We start from the raw sequence: 14,690 nt of genomic DNA, 5'->3' as shown, positions 1-14,690 counted from the left end.
ATCCCCCCCCCGGACAGTGAGGAAGATCTGACACTATCACTGCCAGGGTCATTTCACATCAGCCAGAACAATAAAACCGCTGACAGGTGGATGAATACCTACGAGGATGGCATCTGGCTAGTGTCAGGATCTGACCGACTTTTTCAAAGGCCAAACTATGATGGCACAATCAGTGGTCAGGCGACATGTTCCCGTTACAAGGTAGTTTGTACCTATAAAACTGGTTCAACGAAGGACAACAGGTCAGAGCACCACGGGTCACTGATAGGTTTGGGGAGCAAATGCCAACATGTCCGGTCTGACGCAGTAGAAGAGCCAGTGCAGCCCCCGTGGCGATGGTGAGAGGCGGCAGAACACACAGTATATCTCGTCTGACTACGGAAGGGGCTAATAGTGGATCAGATCGCCCATACCGGACCCAGCACTTACAATGGGCCATGAAGCAATGAATGAAGGAGGCCTGGTCATTCTATTGACATTCTGATGTGAGAGTGCACAGAACAGCCGATGGCCCAGAGATTCACAGACACATCTCCTTGATTGAATCAGATCTTTAAAATGAAGCTGTCAGATCCACCAAAGGCGCCCAAACTGCCACCATTATCCTTCAGTATCCTGCACTTATACAGCAGGTGAGTATAGAACAAGTCACCAATTTTCTAAGTAAATATATTTCTGTATGAAGAAACTAGTTGCATGCACTGCTCAGGTGCGATTTTGGACCATTCTTCTACACAAAGCCTCTTCAACCCTCTTCAAATCCTTAACGTTCTATGGGTTCCCATGAACGCTGAGATTTTATTCCTTTCATAAATTTTCCATTGGATTCAGGTCAGGTGATTGGCTGGACCATTCTAGCAGCTTTTTTTTTTCTGACACCAATTGAAATGTCCACCCCTGTTTCAACTTCATCATCCCAGTAGATGTTTATCAAGAAAGTCTTGGTACATTGGTCTATTCATCCTTCCTTCAATTATTTGAAGTTTTCCATTGCTGCATAATGAAAAACCGCCCCACACCATGATGTTCCCACCTCCAAACTTCACTGTTGGTATGGTATTTTGGTGTGATATTCAGTGCCTTTTGGCCTCCAAACATGGGTTGTATTATGGCATCCAAAGAGTTCTCATCTGACCAGACTATATTCTTCTTGCCTAAATGTTGTTGAAACGTTAAATGTGCTTGACCATGCTTTTTGTGTTTTGCTTAGAGAGTACGCATACAGGCCATGGAGGTTGAGTGCATTACTTATCATTTGCTTTTAAACAAAGCAAAACATAATGGTGTTTAACAGTAACAAATACAAAGTTCTACATTTGGGTAAAAGAAATGTAAAAAGCATATATAGTATGGGAGGATTAGAACTAGGTGATAGCACCAGGGAAAAGGACTTGGGCATAATAGTGAATTCCAGATTCAACATAAGCCAACAATATGGTGTTGCAACTAAAAAGGCCAACAAAATTCTGGGATGTATCAAAACAAGCATTGAATCTAGATCAAGAGAGGTCATTATTCCTCTATATTCCTGCCCTGGACAGACCCCGCCTGGAATACTGTGTACAGTTCTGGGTGCCGCAATTCAAGAAAGATATCGATATTTTGGACCAAGTCCAGAAAAGGGCAACTAAGATGGTAGAAAGTCTGTAAGCAAAGTCATATGAAGACCTGCTAAAAGAACTAGGAAGGTTTAGGCTATGTGCCCACGCTGCGGAAAATGCGCGGAATTTGCCGCGGATTTTTCAACAATCTGCAGCACAGCTACTCCCCAGCCATTTCTATGGCATTTGGGAACTGCTGTGCCCACGCTGCGTTTTTTTCCGCAGCGGAAATAATGCGGATTTCCCTGCGGAAAAATCAGCAGCATGGGAATTATTCCTGCGGACTTCTCCGCAGGGTCCTATAGACTTACCTGCCTTGAAAGAAGACAACGATGTTACTTTCTCCGTCCGGTGGAGCGCGCGGTCGATCCAGGCACAGGAAGGAAGAGGTATGCGGGGCCTGCACGAGCTCCGGTCATATCACAGCCGGAGCTAGTGCAGGCCCGCCCACCTTCTCCAGCACAGTGCACCAGATGCTGACAGTGACCCGGCCGCCAGAAAGCAAGGTGCTGCATGATGGAGGTAAGTAATCTGAACGCCCCAATCGCTGCAGCACTTGTTCTGCATTGAGGATGCAGTGCCGAAGCCAAGGTGCTGTATCCTCAATGCAGAATGCCCGCACCATATCCGCAGGACATTCCGCTGTACATCCACAGAATGGAAACAGACAGAAGTTGTGCTGCGGATTTCTGGGAGCACCTGCAGAATGTCTTGCGGATATAACCGCAGGACACTGTCTCCGTGGGCACATAGCCTTAGTTTCCAAAAGAGAAGGCTGAGAGGAGACTTAATAGCGGTCTACAAATATCTAAAAGGTCGTCACAGTGCAGAGGGAACTACCCTATTCTCATTAGAACAAGAAAGTACAAGAAAAAAATGGGATGAAACTTAAAGGAAGGAGATTCAGATTAGACAATAGGAAAAACTTTCTGACAGTGAGGGCAGCCAGAGAGTGGAACAAGCTATTACTAGAGGTAGTGAGCGCTCCATCAATGAAAATCTTCAAGTGGAAGCTGGATAAACATATAGCTGGGATGATTTAGTAAAGCCTGCACTCGCAGGGGTTGGACCCGATGGCCCTTGAGGTCCCTTCCAACTCTACCATTCTCCGATTCTATGAATTGTACCTAATTCCAGGTCTTTCTTCAGCACTGCACATCTGGCCCTTGGCTCTTGGATAACTCTTGATAATTCTTTTCACTTTTCTGTCTGAAATCTTGCAGAGAGCACCTGGTCGTGGACAGTTTAGGGTGAGATTATGTCCTTTCCACTTGTGGATTATGGCCTTAACAGTGCTCACTGAAACCTTCAGGTGTTTAGAAGCTCTTCTGTAATCAATACTATCAGTACGTTTTGCTAAAATAAGGTAAGGTTGCAAAATTTTGAGACAGCTCACTGGTTTAACCCATCATGGGATGTTTCTTATGTGGCACCTTGGTTTTGAGAAACCTTTTTATAGACCATCAGTTGAACTAGCAAATATTTTTAACTGAGTTGCAGGATTGCTTTCTAATTACTGATAGATTTCAGCCTGTAGGCGTTTTTAACCTCTCCATGTTTTCAATAGTTTTTTCCTGTGTAATTTCTTATTTTTACACTTAATTAATTGCCATCTATGGTTTGATTTCTTTGCCTTTATGGATTGGAAGGGTCGTTACTAGTAATTAGTGAGCACTAGTATGATCGGTACTTGTAACAAGCAGTCGGACGGGCTCGACGTGTGTACAGAGTATAATGGAAGTCAATAGGACACTCGAGCATTTTTCTGCAAAGTTTCCCGTTGAGAATTTAATGTCAGTAGCATTGTTAGAAATATATTTTGTTAGAAAATTGGTGCCGTGTTCAATACTTATGTCACCCACTGTATACGTCTGCTAGTGATTTAACAATCATTCTGGTCTAGTCCCGCAGATCTGTCTCCAGTATTGTAATCATGCCCGCTCGGTGTGACTGACATCTTTGCTTACAGCTCCAGAGACACGGACATGTGTGGGAGAATACACGCCCCTTGGCATAGTCCAGGCTAAATTGGATCTCACTAGTGGCTATATTAAAGTGTTTTTTGCTGCCATATCAAGCGAAATTTGGAATCTATTTCATTAAAATGCAGAACAAAACAAAAAAGAAAAACATAACAGCATGTCAAATAAATAGAGCCAATGTGATCGTCTCCACCCAATAAACAGAAAGGAGACAGCACTTCTTAGAAGGCTATCAGATCCATGGTCCCCCGCTTCCAGGTTGTCTACACTTTTTGGCTTACTGGTCATTAGCGCTCGAAGGAATATTGTTTTTTTTGTTTTCTGCGTTGGCGCATTTTCATTAAAATGCAAGTATAGGGCTCTAAAGGTTAATGGTGAAAGTTTGGAGCCTTGGTGGATCTGGCAGGTTCACGCTAACCCCCAAGTGATGGCTATTACACATTATTTGCATTACTTCCTAGGCTATGTGCCCATGGGAGATCGTACCTGCGGACTTTTCTGCAGGTTCATGCAGCCACTCCCCGGAATCCGCAGCTATCCATTCCTGTGGTATATCTGCGGAGTTGTTGCGGTAAACCTGCAGGAACAGTGCAGATTTCATACGGATTTTCGCCCTCTATCTCCATAGTGGAGGAGCGGGAATTCCGCAGACAATTCCACATGAATAATGGACATGCAGTTACGTGCGGTTGTGGGAAATCCGCAGCATTTTCTGCAGGTGCAAATACCACAGCATTGATACAGCACTCCCCAAATCCCATAGGATAACATGGGGGTGTCTGTACTTGCGTAAATCTGCGGATTTATCTGGAAAATCTAGAAAATCTGTGGGTTTTCCGCGGCAAAATCCATGATTACTTTCTGCTGTGGGCAGATAGCTTTAGGCTTGGGTCTTTGGAAAGTAGCGTGAATAGAAAAATAACCCAAAAAGAAAGGTATCAGCCCTGGCTGAAGCATGCAGCCCTCTATGCTGCGTCTGTGGACTCATAGTCAACACTACAAGGCTGATCCCTATCGCACAGAAAGGAGCATGTTCTCACACAGGTTTTTATGTGGATTTAGGAGGAGATTCTGGGACAAAATCCAAATCATAAACCGGTTCATGTACTCCTTGCATTGGAGCTGACCCGCAGTTCTCGGCGATGGCCGCTACACATTGAACGGAGCTGTGCTGTGCAACTCCAGGCAAGGTTTACATCCAGACACCGTTGGAGCTTATAACAGCTGATTGTGGGGGTTCTGAGTGTCGGACCCTCATCAATTTCATATTAATGTCCCATCGTAATGATACGTCATCAATGTTATATCACAATACAACCACTTTAAAGGAAATTTATCTGCTATATTTTTTTCTATTTAACTTAAAACCAGATAATTTTTTTTCTAATTTGTGCTTTAAGAGTTTGTCAGCTGGTTTTTCATACTTCATCTAAGAGCAGTGTGATGTATGCAAAGAGACCGTGATTCCAATGATGTATCACTTAGTTTACTGGTTGAAGCCATTCTGGCACAATCAGAGTTTTTAGATTTAGCAATGTGGCAGAGCTGAGAAAGCAAACCCCGCCCACACCAGGCTCTCTATATACAATGTCTATAGACAATGAGCTGCTTATCACAGGAGGGGGCGTGTTGTGTTGGACTAGCAGGCAGGAGCTGCTGTAGTAAGAGCATTGATAATCTCCTGATACTAAAACAATCATTCAATGTAAACTACAACAGGGAGCTTGATATGACATACATAACTGAAATCTGTGTTTTAATATGTTTTAACCCCCTATATCATGCTGCTCTCAGATTAAATAAAAAACCTGGTGAAATATTTCCTTTAATGACAGGTAAACTGTAAAATGAAAGACAAAAACTAGACATTAATGGAGAAATAAAGTGTCCTCAACATACCAGGCTGTTCATTTCTGAGGAGTCGTAGCTTCTGCACGGATGGACATTTCCGATTGGCTCCATCCCTTCTTCATCCCACATGTAAGTTCCATCAGAGCTGTCAGACGGAGAAAGCTCCAGAGACGATGGATCTCGATAATCCATGTCCGGGGAGATCCTGTTCTTTGTGTAAGGGCTGCTGCTCGTTTCCACTTCATTTTGCACTAAAGAGGTTAATTAAATAAGAATCACATTCAATGTAAGAAATTAACCAGAGCGCTGCAGTTAAGTCACAGCCACACGGAGTGTACGGACCAGCACCGCTCTGCACACATTAGTGTTGGCGGCTTACACTTGTTGTGGTATCCAAACAAAACTCGAAATATCCCGCTGTATGTGAATTGGGTCAATCAGCTTTTTGGCTTCTGATATTAAGAAACTGGGTTTTTTTTCATTTTTTGTTCTTTCATTCTTTCCTCACCTTCTTCCAAGAACCATAAATGTTTAACCCCTTTCCAACATATTTGTGTTTCAGTATTCTCCTCTAATTCCAAGAGCCATATCTTTTTCTGTCGACAGCTATGTGAGGGCTTGTTTCCGGCGGGAAGAGTTGTAATTTTGAAGGACACCATGGATTTTAATCTAAAAAATAAAACCGAGAGTGTCCGTGTGTGTGTGACTGTGTTCATGTGTGTGTCTGTGTGTGTGTGTCTGTGTGTGTGTGTGTGTGTGTGTGTGTGTGTGTGTGTGTGTGAGACTGTGTATGTGTGTGTGTATATATATGAGTGTGAGTGTGTGTGTGTGTGTGTGTGTGTGTGTGTCTGCTAAAGGAATCCGCACTGTCGCATTTACAATCACAACATTTTACACAGATACCGCATTTGACTCACGTCAGACTACGTTTTGAGGGGAAAATTTAACCCTGCGCTTTACAGTTATTCACCAAAAAAACTGCTTACATTAAAGTGAATGGAGCTGGGAGTCACAGATCATTAATAGCAGCTGTGATTGGTTGCTATAGGACATTCATAGTATAAGAAGCTCTTGTGTGAGGTAATATTATGTTGGTAGAGAAACTGCTAGAGAGAGACAGACACCGAGGCAGACAGACACCGAGGCAGACAGACACCGAGGCAGACAGACACCGAGGCAGACAGACACCGAGGCAGACAGACACCGAGGCAGACAGACACCGAGGCAGACAGACACCGAGGCAGACAGACACCGAGGCAGACAGACACCGAGGCAGACAGACACCGAGGCAGACAGATAGCCAGAGGCAGACAAAGAGGCAGACAGACAGCCAGAGGCAGACAGACAGAGACAGACAAAGAAGCAAAGAGGCAGACAGACAGACAAGCAGACAAAGAGTCAGACAGGCAGGGAAAGAGGAAGACCGGGAAAGTGGCAGTCCGGGAAAGAGGCAGACCGGGAAAGAGACATAAATGGTGTCATTTAAAAGTACAACTTGTCCCTCAAAAAACAAGCCCTCATATGTTTATGTGAACAGAAAAATAAAAAAAAGCTATGGCTCCAGGAAAAATGGGACGAAAAAACAAAAATGCAACGAAAAAACAAAAATGCAAAAGCACAAATTGGCCATTTGTAAAGGGTTTAAAAGACGTTGTGTGACATGCTCTCCATCTACCAAAAGACATGGGCACAACATTTTTACATTTTCTTCATTTAACAAATACAGGTAGAATAAGAAAAAAAATGAAACGTACCTGAAATATTCACGCCTATCCATCCTTCATCACCAATACCACTATGCTTCTTGTCCGGCAATAACTGCTCTGAAGGTTTTTCCGGCACTTTGTTCTCAGATAATACATCAATAGCAGTCTTGTTGCCTTCTTCCAAATCTATGAAATCATCACTAAAATCTTCACTAAGGTCATTTTTGTCAGAAGACGACAAAGAAGAAATAGAGAGCTCATCCACATCCTCACTGTAATAACTGTCCTTACAATTCTGTTTATCCAAGTTTTCACAAGAGGAATAATGATCGATATCCAAATCTTCCACCTCCCTGTTCTCTCTATCGCTTGTTTTATTGGACAATGATCGGATTTTTTCCATTATGGGGGCAATAGAAGGGTCTTTTTTGTCACTACAGATGTTCTCCCTGTTCGAATAGAATAGTTTTGTTCTTTGCAGAGATGGACGGTTCATTCTGTAACCCAATGAGATAGTTCCAGGAGGACCATTTGACAAGCCAGGCTTCAGACCAAGAGGAGGCCCTACAGAATGCGTCCTCGCAAAGCTAGACCTGATTTGTGGGTCATCACCTTTAGACATCCCATATTGCTTTACAGTCCTAGTTAGGGTGTTCGGCCTCAATACCTCTTGCATTGGGATATGTTGTGACAGGTAAGGCCTTGTTGGATCTACTTCCCTACTAAATGAATGAGACCTGGTCAAAGATGCATTTGGAAGCAAAGAATTCTGAACCGAATGGGAGAAACTCTGTGATCTTCTAACATTGGAGAAAGGTTTAGTCTCAGTTGATAATGATTTACTTGGAAAGTTTCTACTTGTGGCAGAATTAGCTCTTGGTCTATGTAAACCTGTTGGGGGCTTGTTTGTGTAAAATCCATTAACCTGAGTTTTACAGCCATTGAGCCCAGAGTAGGGGGCCCTTCCAAACTGTGTCCCTTTCAGAAACTTATTAGAATTTGACAGTAAGTTTTCATTGGGGTCCTCCTTTTGTGACAACATGTTGCTTTGCTTCCTGGGTTTATGAGGGTCTTTATCCACTGCTATCTGGCACTGAGAAAACCTTTTTTCAGTGACCACATTAGGAAGTTCTCTAGAAATCTGGCCATTTTGATGATTTTTTAGTTTCCTCCAGTTAAATGAAAATTCTAGTGTCCGGTCACGGTCATGGTCACTGTCCTTCTCCCCGACCAGGTTTGATTTACTCAACAAAGTAGTGTGTGTGCCATTGGGTACCCGCTGGATAAAGCTTCCTGAGGACTTGGGTCCACCAAATTTAGGAACCTTTGAACCTAAAGAGGCTCGAACTTGTGATTTTTCTTCCATGAGAAGGCAGGTGCCTTAAGATTATGATTGGATCTAAAAGAAAACAAAGAGATGAATTATTGTATTATTATTATTTCTAGCCACCATCCTATATACACAGGGTGAACTCTAGAAAATGTAAAGCTGCAGTTCCACTTGCTGACAAACCACCACTGACCATCTACATGCAAGCCAATCAGTTCCATGCACACAGAACGATCATTCATACGATTGTCATAGTTCTCAGCAGCACATCTCCTGTTTACACAGAATGATGTGCTGTCGAGAACGATCATTTTTAAGCCAGCTTAAAAACAATTTCACCCAACTGAAGAGCACAGGAAAATTGGGAAATAATTAGTCCTTGGAATGGTCACTCCCAATTGACAACAATTTAGCTATGCATATATGACTCAAGACTCTTACACCAGTCAACGAACATTCAAAATGGAGTAGAGAAGGGGTTAACGCTGCGCATCAGCCAAAACGAAGATGTGGAAATGTTGATGATAATGAACTATCTTTTTATTCCATAGGTCTACGCGTTTCGAGGTGAAAACCTCTTCCTCAGGACCAGTACATCAATGTTCTGTTGATATACTGGTCCTGAGGAAGAGGTTTTCACCTCGAAACGCGTAGACCTATGGAATAAAAAGATAGTTCATTATCATAAACATTTCCACATCTTTATTTTGGCTGATGCGCGGCGTTAACCCCTTCTCTACTCCATTTTGAATGTTCATCCACGTGGGGCTGCAGCAGACGCCAGTATCTCATGTGCACTAGTGGTTGTGACTTCCACAACCAAATTCGGTGAGTGTATATTCCTATATACCGTACCTATCCATCTGGTATTACACTATTAGCGCTCCTTATTTTCAGATTTGCACCAGTCAACGAACGACAGAATGAATGATCATAAGAGTGCATGCTCCCAATCACCGCCCCCGTACATATGCCTACAACATGAATATCATACAGCAAAGGGGAAACCTACATATCCTGTGGCAAGGAGCTAAAACAAACCTCTTCTTTCTAGTCACATCATGCTAAATAAATACACCAAAACTGGTCTAGTGAGGTACAAAAAGCATCTAAAATACATAGTATATCGAAGGGTACGATGCAATCTGGGCCAGAATGGGGAGGCATGTTGTTTTCTAAATTTGACCCAATATGTCCACGTTTTCACCATCTCTTTCTGTTGTGCAGTGTAAAGTAACATACGCAGGGATAGGACTTTAAAGCCATATCATTCTCTTTTAGATATCCCTTTAAATTCACAGTAATCCAGATAATTCAGCTTTTAAAACTAGCTTTTCCATGGTACAATTTAGATTGACTGTCTAAATAAAAGCAGATTCATGTGTCCATTATGGCAAATTCTACCAGATGAGAAGAACGAAGGTGAACCCGAAAAGTGGGAAGTGTAAGGTAGAAGGCAGGAGCTGCTGAGCTTAGTGATTGGCTGCAGCGGTGTGACATCACTGCTGCAGTCAAAAACGCATCCCTTCTCCAACTTATGTGAAAAGCATTACAACTGACTGCACTTACAAGATCAGTATTTTATGTTTACATTTTTTTATATACCGTAAATTGGGTTTGTAAGCAATTAAATACCAAAGGACGCCTGGCATATGTTTGCATCGATGAGTGCACTTCCAAAAATAAAAGATCCAGGGACAAAGGAGGGAACTCAATACATAGCAGCACAACAACAGCTCATGTGTGTCTGCTCCATTGACCTTACGGGCAGAGAATCAATATCACAATCCAGAGAAAAGTCAAAATTAATAAGTGACAAATGAGTGCACTTGTAGGGCAAATTACACAGAAGGAATCCAAAATGTATGATGGTCAAATGCTAGAACATGAACGTATACCTCTCACAGGTCTATAAAATGGGTGCAGCGTGTCTACCAAATACCCCCTGCATGATCTGGACAGTTCTGGGGCCCCCTGTACGGTACTATCATTAAAGTAGCACGTAACTTATATTAATTCATCCTATCACTAGTCCTGCTATAATATATATATATAACTCTGCCACTATTGCCTTATCTAGTTCCTTTCTTTCTGAAAATGTGTGGCATACTTCTCGTCACTTGCGTCTCATGAGCCTAAGGCTACTTTCACACTTGCGTTGCACGGGATCAGTCACAATGCATTGTGTGACGCAGGTGACTGATGCGTTGTAAATAGTGTGATAATAAAGGCGAGAGACAGAGGGACAGACAGAGGGACAGACAGAGAGACAGACAGAGAGACAGAGAGACAGACAGAGAGAGAGACAGACAGACAGACCAGGAGTGCTTTTATACGATTCAGAACGTTCTGCTGGACATGCTGAGCATGCTCAGTAGAACGCGATGGATCCTGCGCTGGAATCCGTCGCCAGACGCATGACGACGGAATCCAGCGCCATAGACATTCATTATGCATCTTAACGGATCCCGACAGAATCCTGCGGAGTGTGTTTTTTCACAGCAACAAAAAAACGCTACATTGCGCGCTCCTCCCGCTTGATGGTCCGTCACTAAATGACTGATGTGCCGCGGGGCGGATGCAACGCAAGACCATCAGTTGCAATCCGCCCTTAATACAAGTCTATGAGGAATAAACGGATTCCTGCAATGGTTGCCGTAATTCCTCAAGGCGGCGGATTGCAATGGATGCTGCGCAACGCAAGTGTGAATGTAGCCTAAGGTGACCACAGGGAAAGTATGTATCTTTAAGTTCTCTGAAAGGGGGGCGGTCACCATTTCAGTTATCAAAGCATGCTGGATAATGAAATAGGATGTACTGAACCAATGAAGTTCTCCACAAGCAAAGGGGGACAAAAATTCCTATCACAGTTGCTGATGATGACCAGAAAGCCCCTTGTTGCACATTCATATTGTGGAAGCTCACAGTTCAGCTTCCCTGATTCATCCTGAGGGGTGCTGGCTATGTGATGATGTACTGATGCATCATAGGAATGATCACATACCATAGAAAAATAACACACAGATTGATATCAAAATGGAGGCTGAAGAAAAGGTACCATTACTATTAGGCCTTGTGCGCACACTGCTTTTTCACTCGCATTTTTGCTGCGTTTTTGCTGCAGATATTTCTTGAGAAATGGTTGTAACCTTTCTGCAGACATTCCTCAGCAAAACCTACGGTATGTAAAAAAAAAATAGCGGTGCACACACTGCGTTTTTTTTCTCAAGAAAATTCTTTCTGCAGAATTTCTTGAGAAAAATAATGAGCATGTCACTTCTTTTCTGCAGGTACCTGCATTTTTTGCCATAGATAATGGTAAAATAACGCAGGAACCAACCTGCGGAAAAAACGCACCAAAAACGCATCTAAAACACATGCGTTATTGGTGCGTTTTTTAACACAACTGCACTAATCTTTCACTCTCAAGAAATTTCTTGAGAAAAATCGTTTTTCTAGCGTGCACAGGGCCTAATTGTTGAAAACAAAGACTAAAGGAAAAATTGTCAAACCAAAGTTTCCCATCTGGAAAGTCACCTTCATATTTGCATATGCTACTATGGCAAGTTGATTGGGCAACCAGCTGACAGTAGAGCCTGCATGGACATGCAGAAGAAACAAGCCTTGTGCAATGGCAGCCACATGACCAAAGTTAAAACATGATCAGGTCACTAGTAGAGGGGCTCATCCTGACAAGACGTCTGTGCTGTGGGGTCCTCCTGGAGTGTAACGTCTGCCGATAATGTAGTTGCAGAAAAGAGGCTGATTTGCCACACAATAAATATAGCTAGACCTATTTCCCTTTATACAGGCCAGATCACAGGGCAGACTCCCACCTATCATGTGCTTATGTGACGCCCTGGACCCCAGGGGTCACAGGTAATTACATCAGCCACATACACACACACCCCCATCCCCTGTGAGGTCACACACGTCACCAGAAAGGGAGACCTGATGCCTCCCTCAGGGCAAGTAGAGCACATCAGGTGGGCGGAGTCAGGTGGAAAGGCACGCCCACCGTGGAGACTACTGGCCTGGGGCAGGAAGTTCAAACAGATAAGTTTTGAGTTGACAGTGAGTGGTAGTGGAGCAGCTGTCAGGGACCCGGGTTGGAGCCTGGACCCCTTGTAAACGTCAGGCAGGCAGACGGTGGTGGCCATCTGCAGGAGTACTGGTACAGCAACCGGCGGAACCGTACGAACCGGACCTGGGTTGGAGCCCGCCGGTCCTGAACCGGGGAGTCAACCGTGTACCGGAGCACCAGAAACCGGGTACTCAGACCCCGTCCTAGCTTAGAAGCCACTGAGTATAGGCAAATTGACTGATTGCTGGCTGGACCTCACAGGTTCATCCACACCCAAAGTCCCGAAAGAAGGCAAAAGCCCACCGAGACCGGGTGAGTGCCACCGCCAAGTGCCAAACACCCGACGGGCCAGCGCCTGCGGGCAACAGAGGGCTCCTCCGGCAACTCAAAGCCGGGGAGCGGGCTACCACTGCTCAGGCAGGGGAGCCGAAACACAACAAACAGAGGTGCACGGGAAAAGGGGCCACCAACAACCCCACAGGGGACACCTGCAGCCGGCTGCGGGAACCGACCATATCCGAACTTTGGTTTACCAGTGACTCAGAGTGTGAATCAACCGTGAGTACACCAGTGCCATCCGGGCACGACACTACACCGCGGCACGGCACCCTGCACCCTGACAACAACATCAGCGCTCCAGTCCCCAACCGCACCGGGGCCCCGGGTCACCCCGCCCCTACCCACGGAGGGGCTAACATCTAGGCTGCGGCCGCAACACCGATCCCAGACAAGCCCGCCTTCACTCCAGCCGCAACGGTGGTGCATCCCGTCACCACGACCCGTGGGTGGCGTCACGACCCGTTGGACGACAGCGCGGGCCTCCCCGGCTGCGCGCCTCGTCCCACACCACCACCACCCCCACCCCGCTACCTCTCCCTTCTAACAGAGCGACGTGGCCCCCGGTCCGGAGGGGCTCGTGCCACCGACAAACTGAGCCCAGACCTCGAGCGGCTCGGCCCGAACAAGCGGAGGAAGCGGCCAGGCCCCTCTCAGGGCGGTACACTTACAGCATATCCCCCTTTATACAGGCCATCTCACAGCGCAGACTCCCTTCTATCATGTGCTTACAGCATATCCCCCTTTATACAGGTCATCTCACAGGGCAGACTCCCATCTATCATGTGCTTACAGCATATGCCCTTTATACAGCTCATCTCACAGGGAAGACTCCCATCTACTTACAGCATATTTCCGATTATACAGGCCATATAACAGGGCAGACTCCCATCTATCAAGTGCTTACAGCATATCCCCCTTTATACAGGCCATCTAATAGGGCAGGTTCACACCTATCATGTGCTTACAGCATATCCCCAATTATACAGGCCATATAATAGGGCAGACTCCCATCTATCAAGTGCTTACAGCATATTTCCGATTATACAGGCCATACAACAAGGCAGACTCACACCTATCATGTGCTTACAGCGTATCCCCCCTTTATACAGGCCATATAACAGGGCAGACTCACACCTATCATGTGCTTACAGCGTATCCCCCCTTTATACAGGCCATATAACAGGGCAGACTCACACCTATCATGTGCTTACAGCGTATCCCCCCTTTATAAAAGCCAGCTAACAGGGCAGACTCACACCTATCATGTGCTTACGGCATATCTCCCTTTATATAGGCCACCTCACAGGACTGACCCACACCTATCATGTGTTTACAGCATATCCCCTTTATACAAGCCAGCTAACAGGGCAGACTCACACCTATCATGTGCTTACGGCATATCTCCCTTTATATAGGCCACCTCACAGGGCTGACCCACACCTATCATGTGCTTACAGCATATCTCCCGTTATATAGGCCACCTCACAGGGCAGACTCACACCTATCATGTGCTTACAGCATATCTCCCGTTATATAGGCCACCTCACAGGGCTGACCCACACCTATCATGTGCTTACAGCATATCTCCCGTTATATAGGCCACCTCACAGGGCAGACTCACACCTATCATGTGCTTACAGCATATCTCCCGTTATATAGGCCACCTCACAGGGCAGACTCACACCTATCATGTGCTTACAGCATATCTCCCGTTATATAGCCCACTTCACAGGGCTGACCCACACCTATCATGTGCTTACGGCATATCCCCCTTTATATAGGCCACCTCACAGGGCT

At 45.0% G+C, this 14,690-nt stretch overlaps 1 protein-coding gene across 4 annotated transcripts in view; it reads right to left on the bottom strand.

Annotated features, from left to right (window-relative positions):
- The window catches only part of CCSER2 (coiled-coil serine rich protein 2), a 230,710-nt gene that overhangs the window by 151,364 nt on the left and 64,656 nt on the right, over window positions 1-14,690 (bottom strand). For all 4 annotated transcript variants that reach the window (XM_075348981.1, XM_075348982.1, XM_075348979.1 and 1 more), the window contains exons 2-3: window positions 7,189-8,539; window positions 5,483-5,685 (exon numbers count right to left, since the gene is read on the bottom strand). In XM_075348981.1, the coding sequence (XP_075205096.1) occupies window positions 5,483-5,685; window positions 7,189-8,506 (1,521 nt within the window). In that variant the 5' untranslated portion in view covers window positions 8,507-8,539. The remainder of the gene's footprint in view (window positions 1-5,482; window positions 5,686-7,188; window positions 8,540-14,690) is intronic.

Source organism: Anomaloglossus baeobatrachus, chromosome 5 (assembly GCF_048569485.1).
Source record: "Anomaloglossus baeobatrachus isolate aAnoBae1 chromosome 5, aAnoBae1.hap1, whole genome shotgun sequence".
NCBI lineage: Eukaryota > Metazoa > Chordata > Amphibia > Anura > Aromobatidae > Anomaloglossus > Anomaloglossus baeobatrachus.
The sequence above is the reverse complement of the archived record's forward strand: the minus strand, read 5'-3'. Positions and strand labels throughout refer to the sequence as shown.